General features: G+C 44.8%; 3 protein-coding genes across 3 annotated transcripts; 1 reads left to right on the top strand and 2 right to left on the bottom strand.

Annotated features, from left to right (window-relative positions):
• Nucleotides 1-56: 56 nt before the first annotated feature.
• On the bottom strand, nucleotides 57-4,101 carry LOC120671083 (carbon catabolite repressor protein 4 homolog 3-like). Its single transcript, XM_039951320.1, has 13 exons — nucleotides 3,771-4,101; nucleotides 3,261-3,424; nucleotides 3,120-3,185; nucleotides 2,986-3,038; nucleotides 2,810-2,891; nucleotides 2,186-2,266; nucleotides 1,898-1,990; nucleotides 1,603-1,635; nucleotides 1,349-1,425; nucleotides 1,148-1,259; nucleotides 998-1,083; nucleotides 838-922; nucleotides 57-679 (listed from the first exon to the last, which is right to left on the bottom strand). The coding sequence occupies exons 1-13, from the start codon at nucleotides 4,069-4,071 to the stop codon at nucleotides 518-520; spliced, it is 1,395 nt and encodes a 464-aa protein (XP_039807254.1). The 5' UTR covers nucleotides 4,072-4,101; the 3' UTR covers nucleotides 57-517.
• Nucleotides 4,102-4,614: 513 nt separating this feature from the next.
• On the bottom strand, nucleotides 4,615-11,373 carry LOC120671082 (asparagine synthetase [glutamine-hydrolyzing] 2-like). The gene is made up of 14 exons (XM_039951319.1): nucleotides 11,125-11,373; nucleotides 9,794-9,932; nucleotides 9,402-9,497; nucleotides 9,119-9,260; nucleotides 8,084-8,179; nucleotides 7,584-7,678; nucleotides 6,661-6,822; nucleotides 6,413-6,493; nucleotides 6,105-6,326; nucleotides 5,778-5,912; nucleotides 5,601-5,681; nucleotides 5,426-5,512; nucleotides 5,235-5,342; nucleotides 4,615-5,132 (listed from the first exon to the last, which is right to left on the bottom strand). The coding sequence occupies exons 1-14, from the start codon at nucleotides 11,202-11,204 to the stop codon at nucleotides 4,896-4,898; spliced, it is 1,761 nt and encodes a 586-aa protein (XP_039807253.1). The 5' UTR covers nucleotides 11,205-11,373; the 3' UTR covers nucleotides 4,615-4,895.
• A 777-nt stretch (nucleotides 11,374-12,150) lies between these two features.
• LOC120669097 lies at nucleotides 12,151-14,980 on the top strand. Its single transcript, XM_039948914.1, has 6 exons — nucleotides 12,151-12,265; nucleotides 12,362-13,308; nucleotides 13,389-13,626; nucleotides 13,774-14,548; nucleotides 14,636-14,705; nucleotides 14,918-14,980. The coding sequence occupies exons 1-6, from the start codon at nucleotides 12,151-12,153 to the stop codon at nucleotides 14,978-14,980; spliced, it is 2,208 nt and encodes a 735-aa protein (XP_039804848.1).
• The last annotated feature ends 8,974 nt before the right edge of the window (nucleotides 14,981-23,954 follow it).

Raw genomic sequence — 23,954 nt, 5'->3', positions numbered from 1 at the left:
GCCCCCACCTGGCGCGCTGTTTATACTTGGCTTTTGTGAACTTTGGGCACTTGTTCTGATGACAGCCATTCGGCACTTCACTTTCCATGCTACACACCCATACGAGTGCAGAACCAGAAGTACAACATGTACTGTCAGTAGAGGTGTACGATTACAAATGAAGGTGCCAGTTAACCTCTATCGGTACAGCATGCATAGAATTATCGTGTTGGAACATACTGGTCAACACTATCGTTGACACATCTGATGCAGAATAAATCCAGCAGCTGAATTGCTGACTATATGGTTCTTCTCGTCACATACCTGATTCTGCTCCGCTTGGGACAATGGGGAGCAGAATTTGCCTCCCCTACAGAAACTACATCGGCAAAGGTACCGGCGAAATTCCTTCCATACTGATGGAGAACTTCTGTTTTAAGGACCTTGGCAGACGCAGTGTAGTATCGCGCGCACCATGCTCCCAGTTCTCCAATAATGTACCTTAGACCTATTTGACCAACTGGATCACTTGGTCACTTCAATGGGACTCGCCATCTGAGAGATATACGTGTTGCGCTGTGGTCACTTCTTGCTCAGACTCATCATCTTGCTCAGACTCATCTTGTCCCTCAAAATCATCTTCAAGTAATTCTGTGAAGGCGAATTCAGCCATAATGGGCAAATGATCACTGCCAATTTCCTGATAATTTTTATGACACGTGTTAGAAATTAAATATAATCAGTATATAGAAGCAAAAAAGGATATCACGATCAAGCCTCACTGAGTTTAAGCTTACAATAGTTTCGCACCAAAGGAAACATTTAGAATACTACAAGACATATCAGATTAGGCATTACCCTGGTTGGAAGACCCCTTGTTCTCCTCAAAACACCTATAGGGAAAGTGTCCAAAACCTTGGAGCATTCAAGTCCATGAGTGTACCTTCAATAAAGTATCTTAGTCATATACTCATATTATGTGTGTACAGGGAGCCGCAGACAATATTTAGAGGCATACCACAGGTAATCCACCGTGCCAAGAAATTTCTTGTGAAAGGAGGTTGCTAGAGGTTCACCATGAAGACCCCTATTGTTTGAATTTCCCTATAATGATTAGCAATTAGTTTCAATAACTTGGTGTGCTCCAGTTTTAGTTACAAAGTGGTACCTTTAAATTAGCATATGAACTACTGAGCTTCAATGGATGTTCAGCGACCATAACATTTGAATACCCAGTCGCATTTCTCACTTCTTCATCACTCCATTGGTATTTCAGTGAACTATGAAAAATATCCAGATAATTACTCAATAAAGTTCAAAAAAAAAGATAACTGTCTTCTACAATCAAATCTAAATTCAGACTGCTGACCTGAAAAGCTCGTATAGATCAAATTCAGAGCTATCAAGTCCAGATAACTGTCTTCTATCATGCAAAGAAATGTTCAGCTGGTGACACAAAAATCAAACACAATGCACATGCCAGTTAAATTTTGTAATAACTAGGGGTAACTATAACTTCTAAGGAAGTACTACCTCCGGTCATGAAAGCTAAGCGGAAACAAGTTAATTAGCTTGTCTGAAGCAACAAGCATTCATGACTGGAGGGAGTATGCCTCACTCTACCTTCATTGTCGTCAAGAACTTGTAGATAGCACTCTGCTCTCAAAGGAAACAAGAAAACAAAACAGAAGAAATAAAAATGTCAGCAACATATCAGAAATGCACACAGAGTCTTCGAATTAGATATCATATTAAAAACTTAAGATGGCCTAATTGTACCACACTACCATGGCACATAACTAATTTATAGCATATCACTAATGAATATTAGTGTGTTTACATTGCTGTTGCATAACAAGATACTTGCTGCACATAATTTTGTTCTAACCATATATGTCAAGAGGAAATAGAAACATACATCAGGTGTGCTGTTGAAATCACCAGCAAGCACAATAGGAATTTTATCCCATTTTTCAGCAAGAGCATTTGCCTTCTCAAGTAGCAATCGAATCTGCAGGGAGGAGAACAATGAATTGGGAAAAGGTCTGGGTAGCGAAATAGAAAGTTACTTGTTTTAAGCAGAAACGTCAAAACTGCACATTCTATTAGCATCAGGCCATCAGTAAATATGATCATATCCATATGAATAGGAATATGTATAAAGGATATAAAGGGGAATAAATGAGGCTGAAGTAAACTGATATACCTGGCCTAATTTTACATCACCCCTCTTTGGATTAAACAAAACATGAATATTCCCAAGAACTAATTTGTGTGCTCCATTAAGCTGAGCAAACATAAAATGAGGTCAATATAACAGCAATAAACACTGATTACTGGGCAATAAATTGACAAAGGAAGCTGCGAAATTAACAGATTTTACACATTACAACAATTAGGAAACAGTTTCTCTAATTAGTAATATTCAGGTTTTATTGGTACTTTCATTCAGCAAATATTAAATCATGAGTCAAATTGAGGTTCTCAGCACAGGGAGTGGCATATATGCAATTATTCTTGAACTTACTAATGCTAAATCATGAGTCAAATTGAGGTTCTCAGCATAGTGGCCGCGGTGGAGAAGAAAGAGAAGAAAGAAAAAGGAGAGAGGAGAGAAAGGTGATGACATGTGGAGCCCACCTCCACATGTCATCCACGTTAGCGAAACCACCATTCAAAACCAGTGAATGGCCAAATGTAAATGGTTTTAGAAGTTTGATGGTCGAAGATTTCTGGTTTTGGAGTTGGATGGCCAAAACTAAACTCAGGTGATAGTTCAATGGTTAAAAATGGACTTCTTCCAAAAACAAACTAATGCTAGTCCAAGTACCTCAAAAACACATATTTGAGCAACATTATTTCGGAGATCGAATTCACTAAAGTCAATACTATCTTCCTCAAGCAGATGTAACCTACATTTGGAAACAAAGAAAGAAGATGAAAATACCACTTTATTCAGATCAATGGAATTATGAATATAACAAAGGGCAAATGCATCATTCATACCGTTTTGACTTCCAAAACATGGCACATCCATCTCTAGTATCTCCAGTTCGCCTCTGACGATCACACAATTGTCGCTTCAGAACTGACGCACAGCAATATTTGAACGGAAGCATCTTTGTGGAGAAGTGATGTACCTGAAATATACCTTCATACCCACTGCTCCTCATTCCTGCAGCAATGTCCTGAAACCTATCCACCTCCTAACTTCCCAATATCAAAGTGTTATGGAGTAGAGTGCAATAATGTCATTGCCAGCATGGAGACTAAGTTCTTACTTGGAGACACACTAGGTCAGGGTCCCAGTGCCTAATTTCACGGATAATAAGCCGCCTCCTTGAATCCCACCTCATTGCATCCCAAGGGACATCCCAATAAAGGTCAGGATGGTTCCTTGCATTGTAATCAGCCAAGATGTTGTATGACATGATTGTGCAGGTGTCTAGGAAAACAAAGTACAAGCACTAAGCTAACAATACAAAATGTCTTCCATCATACAAGAACATAGTTCCACACTATATAATACGTGCCAGTACAGCTTAATGGTAAACGACCAGAAAAATATCACAGCTTTGGGGGACAACAAAGCACTGATTCATGCAAATTATCTTACTTGCACTAAATGGGCAGAAAATTTCCTAGACAGTTCCTAGTTGTAAAACTACAACAATAAGAAAGCAACATGGCAACCAATCACGTATTTAGACAAACACTTGCTGAGCATAGGTAACTGTCAGCTATTTTCTCCAAAAATTAAGCAACGTCAGACTAGGAAAAGCGACGAATACCTCCGGAAGAGGAGGTAGAGGCGTCTTCCGATGAAACCCACCGCCGCGAGGAGGGCAAGGCAGGCTGCGGCGGGCGGAACTGCCGCCAGACGCGACCAGGGGCACGCTCCGGGGCTTGCCAGCGGCTGCGTTGGTCGCGGGGCGCGGCGTTCTCGGTGGATGCGCATGCGCGCCACGAAGATATGCTTCCTTGGGCGGGCGGCGACCGGCGCCGCTTCCGCGGGGGGCGAACGGCTGGCGCCGGCGGCGAAAGGCGCGCGCGGGGGGCGGCGGATGATGCCATTGCGGCGCGGCGAGACATGGCAGTTGGAGGAGGCCGGGAGGGGAAGGAAATTGATGATGGGCTTGCTTTCTGTTACGGCTGTCGGATCTGGGCCGGTGTCTTTTGATCGACGGCCACAATGCTCTACGGAATCTACCACCCAAGCGCTTGGGATTCCACGAGAATCTCATCTCAAGCAAAAAAATATCTTAGAAAAATCCTCAACAAGTTTTTTTTAAAAAAGAGAATATTCAATAAATCATACGGTTGTGCGCTTAAAAAAATAAGGATACTTTCCTTTTTGTCATGTGTGCAAATGTGAAATTTGTTCTACCCTCGCCAAAAAAGGAGAAATTCAGCTACTATATGCTCGGGTGTCAACTTTTTATTAAACGCTACAGGAATGGCTATCTGACATCTATATGCTCGGGTGTCGATTGTTTATTAAACGCCACTGGAATGACTGGGAGGCGATCCAGGATCGTTTCCTATAGTTCAGTCACGTTTCAGATTAAAAGAAATGAAAACCTTGGGTACACAAAAGAAAAGATAAACTAAACTGCGCGCAAGTCAAATTATCTGTGAGGTGTAAATTGGGAATCTACATTAACCACTGCAATCTGCAAATCAGATAAACAACATCAGTCACATGGGCAAATATTTACAGCGGTCTAATCAGTGCATAAAACAAACAAGCAGTGTGTACAATAGAAACCGAACATGCCAGGCATGGAGCATGAGAATGTCTCCATGGCCGGACTGAAGGAACTTGCAACATGATCTGAAAAGAAGCTGAATAACTAGAGAACAACCTTATTGTTCGAGCTTTCTTATGAGACAACAGAAGCTTAGAAAGCAGTGGCTTAAGCAACAGGTTTCACGAGGCCTTCGCCAATAGCTGGACGAAGGCTGTTATGTGTAACTGGATCGATGGCAGCAGGAGCTTCCCCTGGAGTATCTTCGTACGCAGCATCATGTACACCTAGAGCAGCACGACCAGATGGATCAAGGTTCTTCGACCAGGCAGCATCCCATTCAACAGCTTTGGCGGTGCTGCATGCCACACTTGGACCTCCAGGGACAGTTGACCTTGCCGCGGGCTGTAATAATCAAAGGGTTATGTAGGTGGGCAGAGGCATTGTTTCAGGCTAAAGATTATTCTAAACCAATATAGAATTACAGGAGCAATGTAGCTTACAGACCTTTGGGAAGACTTTCTCGAATATCATTCTATAATAGTACCCTTCTTTTGTTGTGGGTGTGTTCTCTGGGTAAACAAAGCAAGCATTCATCATCATGGAATCCGAGACCTGAAACATAAAGAATAAACATCAACTGCAAGTCCAAAACGGGCCAACTACTTGAGTGGTTCAACAAAGGAAATATGACATACATGTTGACTTGCATGGTCCTTCAATCCATCAATCCAACTATACCCAACACCATCACTGAACTGTTCCTTTTGCCTGTATAGAATGTGCTATTCAAAGAAAGTAAAACCTACATAAGTTGCCACATCTAGGATTTACAAAGTAACACAGTCCAATAACAAGAGAAACTTCGCCTACCTTAGGTAAATATGGCCTCTTCTCATCATCGAATGCATTACGAATAACCCACTTTTCAATCCGACCAAGGTCACGTCTTATCTAAAATTTACAGGTAGTTATAAGAAAGCAATCATGCTGGTTAGAACCAAATATGTAAGACCATGAAATTAGATGCTTGAATGGTTGTCAGCATACCATCTTCCATTCAGGATCGATGTCCATTGCTACATTGATGAAACTCTTGTCAAGGAATGGAACACGTGCCTCAACACCCCAGGCAGAAGTTGCTTTGTTTGCTCTCAAACAGTCATATAAATGTAGAGCTTTTATCTAAAGAGCGGGGAAAATATCTCTTGTAAGTACATCTAATTGCAATGTTTATGATTAATTGAATGAATGACTAAGCAACTGAACTGAATGAAGCAATATGTCTGCGCTAATCAGCTGTAAATGCTTCAAGAGTACTCTTTATTGGCTTAAATTTTGGGACAGCAGCGTGTTTCCAGTGAAAACTTCCATTACCTTCCGACATGTTTCCTCATGGAATTCCTTCTTGTTTGGTGCCTTATGAAAGTAAAGGTATCCACCAAAAATTTCATCTGAGCCTTCTCCAGAAAGAACCATCTTCACCCCCAAAGATTTGATTTTACGTGACATCAAAAACATTGGGGTACTTGCTCTGATTGTCGTAACATCATATGTCTCAATATGGTAGATGACTTCTTCCAAGGCATCAATGCCTTCCTGATATTTTGTTGACAACAGTACAAAAAGAAAATCAAAGAAAGTCTTTTTTTTCTGATGTACAAAGATAAATCAAATTGTGGAACCTGCACTGTAAAGTGGAATTCATGATGTACAGTGTTGAGGTAGTCAGCAACTTCCCTAGCAGCTTTGAGATCAGGAGAACCCTAGAATGAACAAAAACAAAAGAATCTCATCACATTTTTCCTCTGCTTAAATTATTCTGAGTAGATATTCCATATGCTTGTAAACCACTAAGCAACAAGGAAACAAACTAAAACTGGCAATATGACCAAAAATGATGCTCAGCAATGAGGGTCAACAAGAAACTTACCTTCAAGCCGATACAAAAGGTATGCAGTTTGTTTCCCCACGGGCTGGCACCTTTTGTTTCTTCTAAGTGCCGTGAAGCAACAGATGCAACCAAAGAAGAGTCAAGTCCACCAGATAAGAGTACACCAAATGGCACATCAGACATCAGCCTCTTGATAACAGACTGTAAATTTGTAAATAATGTTATGATGACATAAAGTAGATATTAGTAAGCAAAACAATTTAGAACCAACCAACATGACTATGAAAATGTCACTTATCTAAAGTCCTAATGCATAAAACAACACATTGAGCTATCATTGACTACAGAACGACAAAAAACTCGACCTGCGAGGGGCAAGCCGCCCCCCGGGCATTAATGTAAGAAGACCTCTCACGCAGGTCGAGAAAACCCCCGAACCCCTGCCCCACCCTTACACAGGGGCGCCGTAACCCATACCGTAACCCGTGTGAGAGCGGGCCGGGGTGAGCCGGGACCTATTTCCATGTGCTTTGGCATGTAGGCAGGCGAGGGGATTTTTTTAACATCAACCTGAAATTCGCTCCCACCGGGAGTCGAACCCAGGACCTGAGGAGTGCTACTGAGGCCACCTAACCAATCCGGCTAGGCACCCTTTCGTGATTACAGAGCGACACATCACACTGGAATTCATCATTGTACATACAAAATCAACTGATATACAAATAAACAATTGAGCATTGCCTAACCAGAGGCATTAGTAAAGCATATAAGCATCAAAACAAAGGAACAAAATTAACAATAGATTAGCATGAAAATGAATATGACATACATAAAAATATCAAATGCATGATTACTATAGGCATCAAAACTCAAAAGATGTGAAAATCAAATAAATACTGAAAAGAAAGATGACTGCACAGACTGTATCAGTAAGTAGAACACGGTAACAGGAAGGAACATGCCTTCTCAAACATCTCTCGAAGGAGGAGGGCATTGTACGGGGTTGAGGGAATGCTCTCTGAAAACCATGGTGGGTTGTACCATCTCCTTAGAGCACCTAGGGAAGATATAAACAGGTTAGAAGGCAAAACAAAAAAAAAATCAAATATAAGTACTAACTCTGATTGTAAATAAGCCCATTAAGGATTTGTGTTGGTCAAACTTATTAAACATGACAATAAATATCTAAAACAATATAAAGATTGACAACAGAAGATTGATGACTCTAAATTCACCATGAAACTTACTTATGATATATAATTCTTTCTATTTGCTATATTTTATCTCTATAGATGCTGTTTGTCAAAACTGTTATATTGGATATTATGTCCACGTCCTAATGGACTATTAAAATATCTGTGATCAGAGGAAATAGTAGCTTAGATTTCTTTTTTCCTTCAGGGTCCAATAACAGTATTTTGGTATTATGCCTCAGATGGGATTGTCAGCTACAAAAGTCAACCTGTTTTGCTGGAGTACAGGTGTCCAGGTGGGAAGGTTATGAAGCGTTCACAATCGTCGCTCAATGCCTTCATCTCGGAAGAAAACCAAACTGACCCTGAGAACATAACACACTACAAATTAATGCTACGTAGCAGCTACATGAAATTCGAAAAAGACATAATAACAGTTCCTTATATCAGAGGAATAGAACAATTCTTCGAACACAAGAACAATAGTTTCCTAAATAACATAGGTACATAGTAGTCTTTATATTTATTCTTCGGCAACAGAATAGACTTTAGCTTTGAGAATCCTGCTTCCAGATGGGCAATAAACCAAAAGGTCCACAAAAGCTACTCTTAAACTGTGTGGTTATCTCAAACTCCAAACTGTTGGATTGATTTTTAGATTCAGTAACCATAAAACTATTGATATTTCATGGACACGCAGATACCAATCTTGGTTGTAGCCCATGTTCCTACCTCCAAGAATACAGTGTGCCAATAACCCATCTGACATCTTCGTTGCATGCAGCAGGTCTAACCACCAGGAACTAGTCCAGAAAGTACTACTTACGATTTCCAGAAACAAATTCTATAAAAGCCAATTTTGGCAAATCTTGAAATATATCCAAACAATAAATAATATAGGCATATAGCTACATATCTCGAACACCAAGTTAGTTATCTCCTGTCAGCTGGAGGCATTGAATTCCATATGGCAAGATCAAATTTTGCAACTGTTAGCTCTTTTCAAATTATTGCAGGAATGGAAGAAAATGGTGTTTGTGCTATTTATTTACTATGAGATGAGCATTCAAAATTCAAATTTGAATAAAATGTTCTGTGCGGTTTCTCAAGTTCCTTGCAGTAACTGGCTGGTTTCAACCAGGAATTTGGACCCTGATCTTCAACCACTGATTGACTACGGCAACAGTAGTATAACAAAACAAGTGATTGGCAAATTTCAGAAGATAAATTTGAGATGGACAAGCATTCACACCCCTGAATTTCTGCAAAGGACAGAAATTGAATGAATAGTTCGTGGTACATACCATCAAGACCCCATCCCATGTATAAAGGGCAGATACCAATAGCATCACGAGCTGCGATAAAGGTTTTATCACGTGTATCAAGAAGAACAAACGAGAACATGCCATCCAACATATCCATGAATTCTTCCCCATATTCTTCATACTGTGTAAAAGCAACATTGAAAGGTATCAATGCCAGGATAAATAGGCTTATGATGGAGGATGATGCATCGGTGAAGACAATCAAATCGTTGACAAAAGCTACGTCACTGTAAAGGGTGTAAGAAATAGATATGTGGCTTACGAGATGGGCGATAACTTCACAATCACTGCCAGTTTGGAATTGATGATTTGTCAACTTAGCTTTCAATTCTTCATGGTTATAGATCTCTCCATTCACCTGGAAATGTGAACCAGATGATAAGATGTTGTCCTGAAACAAATAAACAGGAACAGAAACACATCTCCTCTAGTTTGTTTATTTCAAGCAAGACTTCTGGTGGGTACATAATTATCATGACACATTAAGACGCACTCAGCCCAATGACAATATCTGGAAAACCCCATACTAAACTTTCAGAAACAGCTGACGACCAAAAGCAGAACAGTGAAATGAGTCATGTGTTGAAATGAACTCTCCAGTTAGCGCAAAGAACTGAATCGATACTGTATTGTATTTGCAATCCAAATACAGACCGTTACAACAATTGATTTGTCCTCATTGTACAAGGGCTGGTCTCCAGATGTGGGATCAACAATAGCCAACCGCTGGTGTGCAAGATAGCAATCCTGGTGGCAGTGTAGACCACTCCAATCAGGTCCTCGATGCCGTAACCTACAAAATTATAAATTTCATTTGAGAGAGTGCATAAGAAAATTTATAAAATGAACCATGCACCATGTATTTCCTAAGACTACAGTGCTAAAAAAAAGCCACAGAGAAATATTACTTTCTACAATAAAGAAAAATCAGGCTCCCAATTTGTTAAACAGCTATTTAATCTAGTAGACGATTAAGTGAAGTTCAGGAAATTGTAACTATGATTCAACAATTGTGTGTTCCGTAAAGATGAAGAAGTTGCTCATAAGTCATAAATACTACTCACTCTGATTGCTTCTATAAATTGATTTGAACTTCTCAATTTTTCTCTAATCCTAAGCCACCGTGGAACTTCTAGGCAATCTCTTTCTTTTTTTTTCTCCTCTGACTTGCTAAATAAGTTGCATCACTCATTGGCAATAAGAAATAATTTTAGTGTAGCACAGTCAGTTCATTTAAATTTTAAATCCACGAGCACATGTTTGTTATCGCAAACCAGAACGTCCATGCTTTCCACCACAAGCACTACCAACAAAATCCTGGAAGCGTGTTGCTGGACATTAAGCGCATCAGCACATGCTACATTTTACTCAAATTCAAACCAGTTACATTTAAAAACCATAGACATGCGAGAGCACATGAGAAGTGCATCTGCTGCAGATGAAACGTGTCCATACATATCCATTCCTACTATCTTTGAAAAATACATATTTATTTCGAAATGGGCACTTTCAGTATGGTAACCTCACGAAATGTGGTCTACATAGCCACATACAAGTCATGAAGTCTACACGTCCAGAATCGGATCGTACGACCTCAACTCGACCGGGGCTCAAAAATCAGAATTCAGAAGCCCGTCAAGCGGTACAGCCCATTCCCAAATCATCGGAGACGAGTACTGCTCTATTTTGCACGTTTGACTGCATTGCCCACATATCGTTGATTCGTTTCGGCTTGCGCGAATTCATGGCAAAATCTTCATCTAAATCAAATCGACACGTGGCCAACTAAAAATGGCTAGATAATCCAGAACGTCCCCGTTTCGCCAAAAGTAAAACACAATATCTCAACCCGTCCGAATCCGCCACCAAATTCCCGGCACCCTCTCCCCATGCGGCGACGCAGGCCGCCGCCCCCCGCGCGTACAGGCACGGAGGAGACAGATGGATAGGGGGGGACGTCGACTCTGGGCGGGGGCGCGCCTCACCTGCGCGAGAGCTCGATGATGCGGGCGCGCTTGGCGAGGGAGACGTCGGCGACGCCGAGGACGGCGAGGATGCCGCACATGGTGCCCCTGCTCCGGCTCGGGCTCGCGCTCGCCTCGCCTGCCGCTGCTCACCTCCACCACCCGCCCGTCAGCCCCCGCGTCTCCTCCGACCCAAAACTAAAGGCGCCGCCTCGGGATGCGAAGAGGGGTCTCTCGCGTCACGGACGGCGGAATGGTGTGGGTTTAGCCAGCGGAGGAGTGGGGTGTGGGGATCTAATTAGGGCTTTGCAGGGTTAACCACGGCATCCCGGCCGTCGGATCTGCGGGTTAGTTGGCTGGCGGCTCCGATGGCGCCCCCCACCACGAGGCAGCCGCCGCTTTTGGCGACGAGCTGTGGAGCGGTGACATGTGGGGCAGGTTTTAGCGTGGGGTCCAGTGTCATTGGGTCCAAGTGGGGTGGATAGAGGTGGATTTGGGTCCTTCGGGTGATGGCGTGGTCAGAATCTTGGACCGGGCGCGCACGGAGATTCTGCCGGTCCACGTGATGAGGTGGATTCCCGCGGCCCCGGACGTGCGCGCGCCGCCCGCTGCCCACTGGTGCGTTTGCGCTGGCCGTCTCTGTCGCGATAGGGTTTTTTTTTGGTTTTTTTTGGATCGACACCGTTACAATTCTTGTGCTTTGGAGAAGTACCATTAATATTCGCCTATTCGGAAAGATACCATTACAATTCTTGTTTTGTCACAGCAACACCATGGAGTACGTATCCGATGGACTCGGGCCCAGCCGCAGGCGTATACCCCCGTCCGTTTTCCCATATGGCCCATTTTGCCCCCGGCTCAAGAGGTAAAGGGCGTCGGCCTCCTCTGTCTTCCGCGGCCGACCGCTATCGTCGTCCTCCTCTGTCCTTCCCCTTTCCCTCGCCGCTGTGCTCCCCAAACCCTAGCTGACGGTGGCGAATCCAACTCCGGCGCCGGCGGCGAGAAGAACCAATCCGAAGGCCGTTGCGATGGACCCTGTAGACCGCAATGGGTGATCCGCAGCCGCGCCTTCCGTTGCGCTGTCCGGTGGAGATGGCGGACGACGACAGCGGGTATGGATCTTCCTCCTCCTTTAGTTGCTTAGTGAATGATTGTGAGAACGGTATCAGTAGATTTGCTTTGGATTTAGTCTATCGATAGTGATTGATTCGATTTCGGGATTTTTCTCTTGTCGCTAGGGTTTCATTGTTCTCACTAGCTCTTAAAGTTGAAGGATTCAGTTCCACAGACAGTAGTGGTAGAAAAGCATACACAAAAGGACGCGTGATTAAGTGGGATGTTGAAGTAGGTTCTTTTTCTTTCGATTTGCTGATGAATAGCCTGCGCAATGAGTTCCAGTGGTCCAGTAGTCAGTCTGCTAGTGTATGGTTCTATGACAAAAGGATGGGGGAAGATGTCAAGCTAGAGAATGATTTGCAGATGCATGACATATTCGAAATGTATAAGGATCAGATGCAATGCGACTTTATTGTTGGGGTTTTTGACAGTTGTCATAGACAGGCTTATGAGTTTGATGCTTTAGAGCCACTTTGTGTGATCCCACCTGTTTATTTTGGTGATGATAACCCTGATCAGATCCCACCCAATAGCAAAGACATGCCAGCTGGACTTGGTAATGATGCTGCCGATCCTATTGACCATAATTCTGGGGAGGCAGAATTTTTACCAATAGATCCAGATCCTGAGCTTGAGGCTGATAGGGAGCCTGATATCTTTGACAATGGTGAGGAGTATGTTGGAGTTGATGATGAGGTTCAGTTCATGCCTGTACCATCTCCTCAGGCAGCTAACAATTCAGCCCCAGAATCATCTAACAATGCTGAATATCCTTCTTTTCATGATGCTGATGAATTTGATGGGGTTCCCAATGCTGAAGGAGAAACTCCTCCTAAGGCAGAGGTAAATGATGCAGATCCAGAGGAGGTTCAGGTTATCCATGATCCAGAAAACCCCAAGATAGAAGTGGGAGAAAGGTTTCCTGATATTGTTGCATTTAGGAAGGCAGTTAGGCATTATGCAGTTCTGACAGGGTTTGAGTTTGCCAAAGTCATCACAGACCAGACTAGGTTCATTGCCAAGTGTAAAGCTGAAGGATGTCCTTGGCGCATACATGCTTCAAGAATCTCTCATGGCAAGACAATAGAGGTGAATTGTCCTTGTATTTTGTATTCCTGTTTTGCACTGTCCTACCATAAATTACTGATAATATTTTATCTTATTTGCAGATCAAAGTATTGCCTGCAAAGCACAATTGTCCAACTACTAAACTGAGAGAAGGGAGAATGGCAACACAAGGCTGGTGTGCAGATAGGTTGGGGGATTGGCTGAAGAGAAATCCAACTAAAGGTCCAAAGGATTGTAAGGAAAAATTAGAGGGGGATTATGGTATCAAGCTCAAGTACTCCAAAGCATGGTCAGGCATGAAGGTAGCACTAGAGCAGATCCATGGAAAGTATGAGGAGAGTTTTTAGCTTCTTTTCAACTGGAAAGCTCAGATTGAGCAGTCATCACCTGGCAGCATAGTGCAGATAGAGTGTGAGAGGGTTCAGAAGAAGCAAAGGTTCAGGAGAATGTTTGTAGCTCTTAGACCTTGTATTGATGGATTCCTAGAGGGGTGCAGACCATTTATAGGTGTTGATGCATCCAATTTGTATGGCAAGTACAGAGGACAGTTGGCATCCGCAACTGGTGTAGATGGCCACAATTGGCTGTATCACATTGCATATGCTCAAGTGAAGAAGTTCAAAGGGTTGCTATTGCATGAACTAGTAGACAAGCTGAGGGAGCTCATAATGGAAAAGAGATACTTGAGAAAGAAACTGGCTAGGCAGTGGCCAGAAGGAATTCTGCCTAATGTCATGAAAGAATTGAATCTGATTAGCAACCAGCTCAAGGTCATAAAAGTTACAGTGAGTGATGATTACATAGCTGAAGTCACCCTTTTGGACCATTGGAACAATAAAAAATGGCACACAGTGGACCTGCAGAATCACAAATGCTCTTGCAGGGAGTGGCAAGTTACTGGGAAGCCATGTAGACATGCTTTGGCCTGGATATTGTCCAATAGGGGGATCAAAATTGAAGACTATGTCCATGAGTACTACTCAGTGGCTAGGTTCAAGAAAGCTTATGAAGCCAGAGTTGAGGGAATACCAGATAGGTCCCAGTGGCCTCAAGTGGATCTTGGTTTCAAAGTGCATCCACCATTGTTGGGCAGAGGACCAGGGAGGCCAAAGGTGCAAAGGATTAGAGGGTGCATGGAAAAAAGAACCACAAAGAAAAAGGTTAAATGCAGCAGATGCCGTGCACTAGGCCATTTTGCAAAAACTTGCAAAGAGCCAGAGGTTGGTGAAGATGGCGCAAAAGGGTTGAGCAGGAATAAAAGGTAAGAAATCTGGCACAAAATGCATGAACTTGAACAATCAATTACTTCATGTCCAGGTACTGTAATTGTTGCATCTGCAACTTGTAGGAAGAAGTGCACAGAAGATGATGCTAGCCCCTCCAACGTGAAGAAACAGAAGACTCAACAGAAAAAGAAGGTACCCCAAAAAAGAAGAAGACCCCTGCAAAGAAGAAGCAAAAGAGGGCAGAGGCAAACCCACCTCCCACTGTTGTCACCAGCATCAGAAAATTAGTGTTTGAAGGACAGTTTGCATGAGAGTGTTGTGTTATGTCGTGCTTTTGGACACAAAAACTTGTAATGTGTCTCCTTATGCTTCTGGCCACAAAACTTGTAATGTCTGTGTACTAGAATTCTGTTAAGTCTGTGATTTGGATATTTGAGACACAAGTGATGTCAAATATTTATGTCTAATATTTCTGTCAACTATATCATGACCAAGTGATGTCAAATATTCCTGTGAACTGTATCATGATAAAGTGATGTCAATTGGTGCTTTCCATTTGCACAGAAAGGACAAAGATGCTGCCAAAATTAAACACCCAACAACAGAATCAAACATAGCTCCGATTAGGCAAGGGTCCAACCATACTGGTTAGAATTGATCAGAAACATAGATTACATGGAGCTCCAATTACAAACAAATACAACATGAAGCTGCACTCTAAGCTAACACAGCTACATGGATCCAAAGCTACATTACATGGAGCTTCAATTCTTCCAGTACATAGAGATCATGACAACAACTAACATTGCTACAAAAATAATAGCAGCATTGCCCACCACAATTGGCCTATTACCCTTCCTGAACTCATCCCTCAGTTCTTTGATTTCATTCCTCACATTGCCAATCTCCAATTTGATGTCAGCAAGCTGCATCTTCAGATCAAGTGCCACAATCTTCAACTCCCCACTAACCTGCTGCATTCCTTGAACAACATGATCAGGAGCCTGCCCAACTACTTGTATGTGCCCAGAACCAATTGAGTTGTCCAATAGACGTGCTTGATTATCGCGCAAATAGAGCTCATATGCTGCCTCAAACCAGAACTGACCGCACTTGTTGGAGCACCGGTAGTAGATGTTGTCGTTCTTGCTCCTGTGCTTAGCAACCGGCGCCTGGCATTCGGGGCAGTTGATAAGAGGGAGAGCCCTTCCCCGTTGCGAAGAGCTTGAACCCGTGGCGGCCATGTCGGAGGTACACGCGCGGAGGCGGAGTTGGCGTAGACGGCCGAGTGGTTGACGACGGATGCGGATGCGGAGGCGGCATCCACGGCAGGGTCGGGGAGGGGGTCGTAGGCGGCGTCGACGGTGGAGGTGCCATCGACGGCAGAGGTGGCGTCAACGGCCGCGTCCACGCCGCGGCGGAGCTCAAAACGGTCGCCGGCGACGAATCCCTATCACACGGGGAGTAGACGAGATGAGAGAGGGAGGGCAAGGAGGAAGACAGAGTCCCTGTGGGGGACGTTATCCACTTGAGCCGAGGGCAAAATCGCCCATACGGAACTACGGAGCCGCCGGGTACGCCTGCAGGTGGGCCCGAGGCCGTCCCATACGTATAACATGGTGTTGCTGTGACAAAATAAGAATTGTAATGGTATCTTTCCGAATAGGCGAATAGTAATGGTACTTCTCAAAAGCACAAGAATTGTAATGGTGTCAATCAAAAAACCCTTTTTTTTACCGGTGGGGCTCAAACCGCCGCCCACCGATAATGGTTTACTACCGATTTGACCAGTCATGGGTTAAAATCGGTTAAATTCAAAATCGCATGTTCAACCGATTTCGATCGACTTACCGACCGGTTTGACCGGTTACCGGTGTTTTAACTAAAAATTTCGACGGTTTTAAAGTGGTTCCTCGGTGTAAAATAAATAAAAATTTTGGCATAAGCTATGCACATATTAATATAAAAGGCCACACCAAAGCAATAATGGATAATCATGCATACAAATACAATAGTAATAAGCGTGCATATAAATACCGTAGTCATAAGCGTGCATACAAATAACATAGTCATAATCGTGCATACATTGATACATATCAATAAAAGTTCAACGTAGGAATGGAAAGACCCCATTTGAGATGCGGTTTGGTATTCGGCAGTGGACATCACAGCGATACCTCGCACTCTAAGCACCTTAGTCTTGTAGTGTTGCCAAGTTTGGCCCGTTCACGCCGATGTTGTCTCCCATTCCTAAACTAACATAGTGTAAAAATAGGAGTCTTCCCATTCGTACACCTATCTCATCAGCGGCTGCATGCTGATGTCCTGAATGTGATAGTGAAAAGACTGCGAGCTCGCTGTAGGAGGAAGAAGAGTACTGTGGAGTGTCATAGTCCGTCGGTCCAAACATTGTCCTCTGCGATTGCGGTTGTAAGCATCTAGGCCCTCTATGTATGTTTCGGTGATTAATGACAACCATTATTGTGACTAATGAGTTTGTGCAGCTTAATAAATCATTACCGCTCATTTGGTCATATGTCAAAAGAGGCCCCTCAATTTCGTTATTCAAAAAGGCGATCTCGGTATTCAACTCAAATATATAACAAGACTAAGGATCTTTCTAGTCCTAAGTGTCGTAAGGTTGAGAAGGACACCTAGGTTAGTATAGGTTTTATAGTTTTGTAGTGATCGCACTATTAAGAGGGGTTAAGGTCAAGTAACTTGAGCATGGACATGATCAATCAAAAATGGATGCACACTATGATCACTCAGGTTCTAAAGAAGTTCAAATAAGTGGTTTTCAACTTATATCTCAAGAATATTTGGATTTCACTCAAGACTCAAATCAGAAAAGGCAAAATCAGAAAAAGTCTATACACCAGTTTAACCGACGACTCAACTTTTCTATACGTCGGTTAAACGCAGTTATCAGAGTCTGGACAGGTTCTATACACCGGTTAAACCGACGATGCTTGAATTAATGTCGGTGCATTAGTCCAGAGTTGGTTTTTCCAGGGTATTTCAAGTTCTATACACCGGTTAAACCGACGGTGTTTGAAATGAAACGTCAGTGCAATTGACCAGTGAGATGGTTTTTCTAGGGATTTCAGAAGTTGTACTCACCGGTTAAACCGACGATGGATTTGAGTTAACGTCGGTGCAGTTGTCCAGAGACTTGGTTTTTCAGTTGATCAGTGGACAACTACACTCACCGGTTAAACCGATGATACGTCGGTTAATCTGCCCGAATTGTAACAGCTAGTTTTCAGAATGGGCAGTTTACATTCATCGGTTCAACCGACGCTGACTATTGGAGGTACGTCGGATTAACCGGCGCTAAGCAGTTTTCTGGCAGCTTTTCTCCAACGGCTCTATTCGTGTGAGCTGCCTATATATACCCCTCCAATGGGTCATTTTGCACTCTCTTGACATCAGGCAACATTCATACACTCATATATTGTTGAGAGCCATCTTGAGCTTCATCTTCCACACATTTGTTCATTCAATCATTCAAGAAGCAAGACTAAGGACTTGAGTAGAGAGAAGCTTGTGTGCATCCATTCTTGGTGATCGGTTCTTGCTCAAGTGAAGGCCCTAGCTTGTTACTCTTGGTGATTGGCAGCACCTAGGCGATCTTGATGATTGAAGGTGTTTCTTCCGGAGCTTGCCAAGGATTGTGGGAGCCCGAAGAAGTTTGTACGTGGCTTGAGCTCCACCACACCGGGATGGTGAACGGAGACTCTTAGTGAGCGCCCAAGTCTCGGTGACATGGGAGGTGACTAGACTCTTAGTGAGTGTCACAATGTGGATTAGTGAAGCGTCCCCTCATAAGAGAAGACTTAAATGTGATACAAAGCACCAGTCCCAGGAGGCTGATGCCACATTTATTACATCAGATGGTTCAAAACCGTACAAACCTTGGAGGACACTCGATACAGATGATAATAATAATTAACCAAGCTACGACGTAACACCAGACCACAAACCACATGGGGTCTACGACGGGCTCTGAAAACTGCGACAGCGGAGGCATCTCAACAGGGCCGGTTCCACAGGCAAGGTTGGGTGTAGAACGATAACCCTACTCAGCGTCGTCTGGCACGAAGTCTGGGTCTTCTTTTGTAAAAAGTAAGAATGGGGTGAGTACAAACGTACTCAGCAAGTCCAACCACACCCACGGAGGGGGTTATAACAGAATAATATGCATAGGTAAATCAAGGATAAGGTTACGGTTTAATTTGCAGAGAAAACGACATTTTATGCAGGGGTTTATTTTACGGAAAACCTTTTAGAAATCAGTTTTTGCAGTAACACAGAGTTCAGGTTTTAAAACTGCTACCGGACTCCCCGTCCGTCGTAGCACACGGCACAACTGCCGGACACAATTCCAAAACAACTCACACCAGCCCATCCCAAAGAAACACTAGTTATGTGACCACACCGTAACTCGCCCAATACCGTGGGCACGGACTATTCGAATAGATTCTTAACTCTGCAGAGGTGTGCAACTTTACCCACAAGTAGGATACCACAACTCGAACACCGTCGTGTCGGTGTAGATCCCAACATAGCCATTACCCACCATAGCTAAGCCTGACTAGCCATCACGGGATGCACCAAGGGGTCATTGACCGTTCACTTAGGTATAACCGGGCATAAGTCACTCGGGGCTTATCTCTTTTCCTTAGTCACCCGTTGCTCTCAGCTCTCCTGATGGCTACCACACCAACTAGTGGGATTTATGCTACGCCGTTGCCCATTCAACGGTCGAGTGGTTTGCACGATAATGGAGTTAGGTGAGATGACACACCAACTCGGTCCTTAGACACGACAAGATGGATATCTCCCTTCTTTGCCCTGCCACACAGGCATAAGCACACCAATCGGCAATTCACACAGAAGTGCCGCCCATCCCGTCCATACTCATCTTTCGAAAATCCACATTTTATCCCTTTCCATACACACACATTTTCTTTATAAAACAAAATGAATTTATGAATAAAATCTTAAGCGTTCTAATAACGATTAACGTCCAAGCAAAATCAGACATTAATCTAGGTGGTCAAGGGATGGTCATTACAAATCAAGGGGTGGCTATCCAACCATGTTTTCATGCAAGCAAAAACATATGCAGTTTTATAAAGCAGGCCATTGGTTTGTATTTATAAAAACTAGGACAGAAACATGCATCAAAGGATGGGATTGAACTTGCCGTCTTCGTAGCCTTCGGGGAGGTCCTTTCCTTCGGGCTCGGGGTCGCGGAACGGGTCCTCGTTCACCTGCTCACAGTACTGCTCGTTGACGGGCTCTCCTTCGTTCACTCCGTGGTCTACAGCGCACACAAACCATCACACAATCAAAACACAGAAAAATAAAGATCTATCGTTGAGCTCGAATCGGAGACACATAAAATATGGAGCACAGAGTAATATTTTCGAGTGGTTTCTGAATGGCATGGCCGGAACCAAGTTAAGAGAGGCGTGGTAAAGTTTTAGGTTGATCCGAGGTCGTTTGGCGCATGAAATGATAGGTTAAAGAGGCGGTTAGGGGCTAAACCAGGATTCAGGGATGTGTTTGTAATTATTTGTGGGAGGGAAAGGACTTGATTATGATTTATGGAAATATCTGAACTGTATATAAAAAAATAGGTACAATGGTTAGTATATGATTTTATAGGAATATAGGAAAAAGAATCAATGGAATTGGAGTTTGGATGGTGGAAATACTGTGCTTGCATTGTTGGCTGTGAAATAATTCCGAAAAAAAAATAATATAAAATAGGAGAGGTGGTTCAAATGCTGCGTGACTTGGTGCTTTTAGTAGCTTTGGGCCAGCAACCTTGCGTGTGGGCCATGGGCTACCTCAGCTTAGGAGAGGGAGGCAGGAATAAAGCAGCAAGGCACCACGACAACAGGTCGTGTTTCCTCTGCTCCGCCATGGGAGGCGGCCGAAGCTCACTGGAGCTTCGTCGAGGGTGATTCCGGCCACCATTTTCAAAACTGAGGGCATGGCTAGAGAGAGGATGGAGAGGGGGTTCGATCTTGGGGCTTCCGAACGGGGGTTGCTGCTGAACAAGGTGGGTGCCACGGGCGGCCATGGATGGCGGCCTGCGAGCTCGTGGGGAGCTCTGCTCCGGCAGGGAGGGGGCAGGCCGTGGGCTGGGGCTGGTAGAGGAGGGTCATGAGGTGCTCACCGCAGGAGGAATTGAACCGAGATGGCCCGGGCGAGGAGATCGACGGGGAGGTCTGTTCTTGGGGAAAAAACAGAGGAGCGGTGAATTGGAGCGAGGAGGAAGACGGGCGGCGGCTGCGCAGCTTGTGAGCTCGGTGGCGGCGTGGAGCTGCACGAGGGCCTATTTATAGGCGTGGAATGGCGGTGGCGAGGGGAGGGCGCCGGTGGCCGGGCTTGGCGGCCAATAATGGCGCTCCGGCGTCGTGACGCGCGGGCGGTGGCGCTGAAAAGACGGCGGAGTTGACGACGCGCTCTACGGCAGCTGGGCTGGCGTGCTTGGGTGAGCAGGGGTGGGCACGGCGTCGTACTGGGGCGGCTGCGTGTGGCGGACGGCGGCGGTGTGCCAAGGTCGCCGTGCACAGGGCGGGAGGCGACTGCGGCGCACGTCGTCAACGGCGGCAGTGGGCGAGCGGGGCAGGGCGGCGTGGCTTTGCGTGAGCGTGTGCGCCGAGGCGGGCCTCGGTGGTGCAGGGCGGGCGGGTCCGGCGGCGCACAGCTCGGTTGCTGTGGCGTGGCGTGCGTGGTCGCGTGGGCGGTACGAGGAGCGCGCGCGGCGGGGTGGCGCACAGGCCAGTGGCGAGTCCGCGCGCGTGTGCGTGTGCGCGCACGTGACGTCGCGGCGGCGCTGGAGCGGCTCGGGCGCGGCGGTGTGTACGTGCACGGGGCAGGCGCGCGGGGCGGCGAGCAGGGTGCCGGGCCGAGCGGCGCGCGAGCAGGCTGAGCGGGGCGCGGCGCGCGTTGCTAGGCGAGCAAACGGAGCAGAGCGGCCGGAAGCAGGGAGAGGTGGCGCGAGCGGCTTGCACGGGAGAGGGGGGGCAGGCGCGGCGGCGAGCTGGGGCAAGCCGGGCCGAGCGGCGCGCGGGAGGAGAGAGGGGTCGGCCCTGGGTGCGCGCGGCAGGGGAGGGAGAAAGAGGGAAGGAAAAAGGAAGAAAAGAAAAAAGAAAATAGAAAAAGAGAAAGAGAGAGAAAAGAGAGAGGGAGAGAGCGGATTCGCGCCGTGATCGCGGCGCCCGGTCGGCCACGCGTGGCGCCCGGGCGCGCGTGAGCGCGACGCGCGGGTCGAGGGGAAAACAGGGTGCGGGATACGGGTGTCGGCTCCATGGGGAATCGGAAGATCTGGCGGAACAGGGAAGTTCTCGAAAAGCTGGGGTTAGGGTTTTAAGGAGGGATCGAGCTCAACGACGAAACAAAATTTTTAGCGCATGATTTATTTTAGTAAATTTTTGGGATGTTACAATTAGGGGTGTGTGCCAACACATCGACACCACGGGAAAAAATCCGGTAGCCTCACGTAGATCTGAGAGGTTTATTTGATCTCTGACGATATGGGACGGGAGAAGGACGTCTCCGTCATCATCATCCTCGTTCAGAACTGGAGCCCGGTTAGATCTACCATATTCCATCCATTTCCGCACCGGATTATTCTCATCATAGAAAGAAAGATGGGCCAGCTGGTCAATGAAATCACCTTCTTCACGCATCGGTGGGCAGGAGAGCTCCTCAAGTCGCAGACGAAGGTTGTAGTTGACATAGACAAGTTTGTTAAGTTTCTTGTGCGACAACCGATTGTGAACCTTTGTATGCAGCAAGGCAAAAGTACTCCAGTTCCGCTCGCATCCACTGGACGAACAACATTGTGAAACAAGCCGCATGGCAAGATACTGCAGCTTTGGAGTGCTTGATGCGAACATCATCCACCAGGACGCTGCATGTGCAACCGAGTATTTAAGCAATATATTCGAATAGAGCAAAAAACAATGGGACGCTGCAGACTTCTCCCGTCTCAACCTCTCTCGAGCCCGGTTAGCAGTTGCCTTCTTTGCTCTCTCAATGTCACGCTAAAAAAACTCCCGCACATCTGGTGGCACATTCCTGCAATGGACCACCTCCGCTCCGCGCCTAGCCAAATGTTGTTTCAATCTAGTCGCATCACCTCCTCCTTTCTGCGTACGACAATAGTTGCATCGCCATCCGGGATAAAGATTTTCACCATATTCCCATACAACATATCTATATGTGCCTGCCATTGTCTATCTGCATAAATGGACAACAAAAACATATCAATCACATAAATAAAATTCTAAATCCTACACCTAAATCTTACCTAAATCCTAAAACATATCAGTCATATACCTAAATCTTATCTAAATCCTAAAACAAATCATCTAATATTCTAAATCATACACCTAATAAATCATTTTAATAAAAAAAATTGAATTTCATACCTTGGTACCGGTCGGACCGGCTTACCGGCGCTACCGCCCGGGCCGGCTTACCGGAGCTACTGGCCGGCTAGCCGTGCGCTCCGGGCGGTGGGCCGGCTGCGAGCGCTGGTCACGGCCTGGGGGTGGTGGACGGGGCGCGCGGTGGGGGGATTAGGTTTCTGGGGTCGCGCGGAGTGGGGGGTGGGGCGTTGCTGCAGAACCTTTATGAAGGTCGCCGGCGCGGTGGGCCTTAATGGGCCGGCCCATTTTTTTCTTTTTCTTTTTTAATTTAACTTCAAATGCCCGCAAACTATACTAAATGAACGAATATTTGAGAAAAATTAACACCATTAGATTCGTCGCACCTTGAAGTATTTTTTGGATTTTTTTTGGATTTTTTCATTTTTTTAATTCAAATTTGAATTTTGAATTGGGGCCGGTTTCAAACCGGCCCGAACCGAAACCGGACCAGTTCCGGTCGGGAAATTTAACCCTGAGTAGATCCACACCCTCTGTTTTGTTTTAGTTTTTGCTATAAGTTTAATTTCTTTAACTTTAATAAAGTTTGCAGGAAAATATATTTACATATGTGGTATATCAAATAAATGCACTGCCGTGACACACGAATGGAGGTTTAAGTTAAGATTTTTGCATGTGAAAGAAGACATCATAACATACGTTTAAAATATGTTATGAATTTCTTCGTTGTTATTTTGATAGGCTAAAAAGTGATGATGGAAAATTTATAATATATTTCTTATTTACTATATATACAAATTTTGAATTTGAAAACCTCACTTGTGCATGGATAAACAAAAAGACAAATGTCATAACGAGTAAGTTGGACTGGGTAATAATATTGCGGGGTTCATAAAAATAGTTTAAAGAGTTATATAGACTTTAGCTATATGTGATGGGAGTAATTTGGACTTTTTGCTATCATATATTCATATATGATACAATACCACTGTAACTATAGCTGGTGCAGCGTGTATTGGCGTTTCAT

The sequence above is a fragment of the Panicum virgatum genome, chromosome 4N (assembly GCF_016808335.1).
Source record: "Panicum virgatum strain AP13 chromosome 4N, P.virgatum_v5, whole genome shotgun sequence".
In the NCBI taxonomy this organism is placed as follows: domain Eukaryota; kingdom Viridiplantae; phylum Streptophyta; class Magnoliopsida; order Poales; family Poaceae; genus Panicum; species Panicum virgatum.
This window is presented reverse-complemented; position numbering and strand designations above follow the sequence as displayed.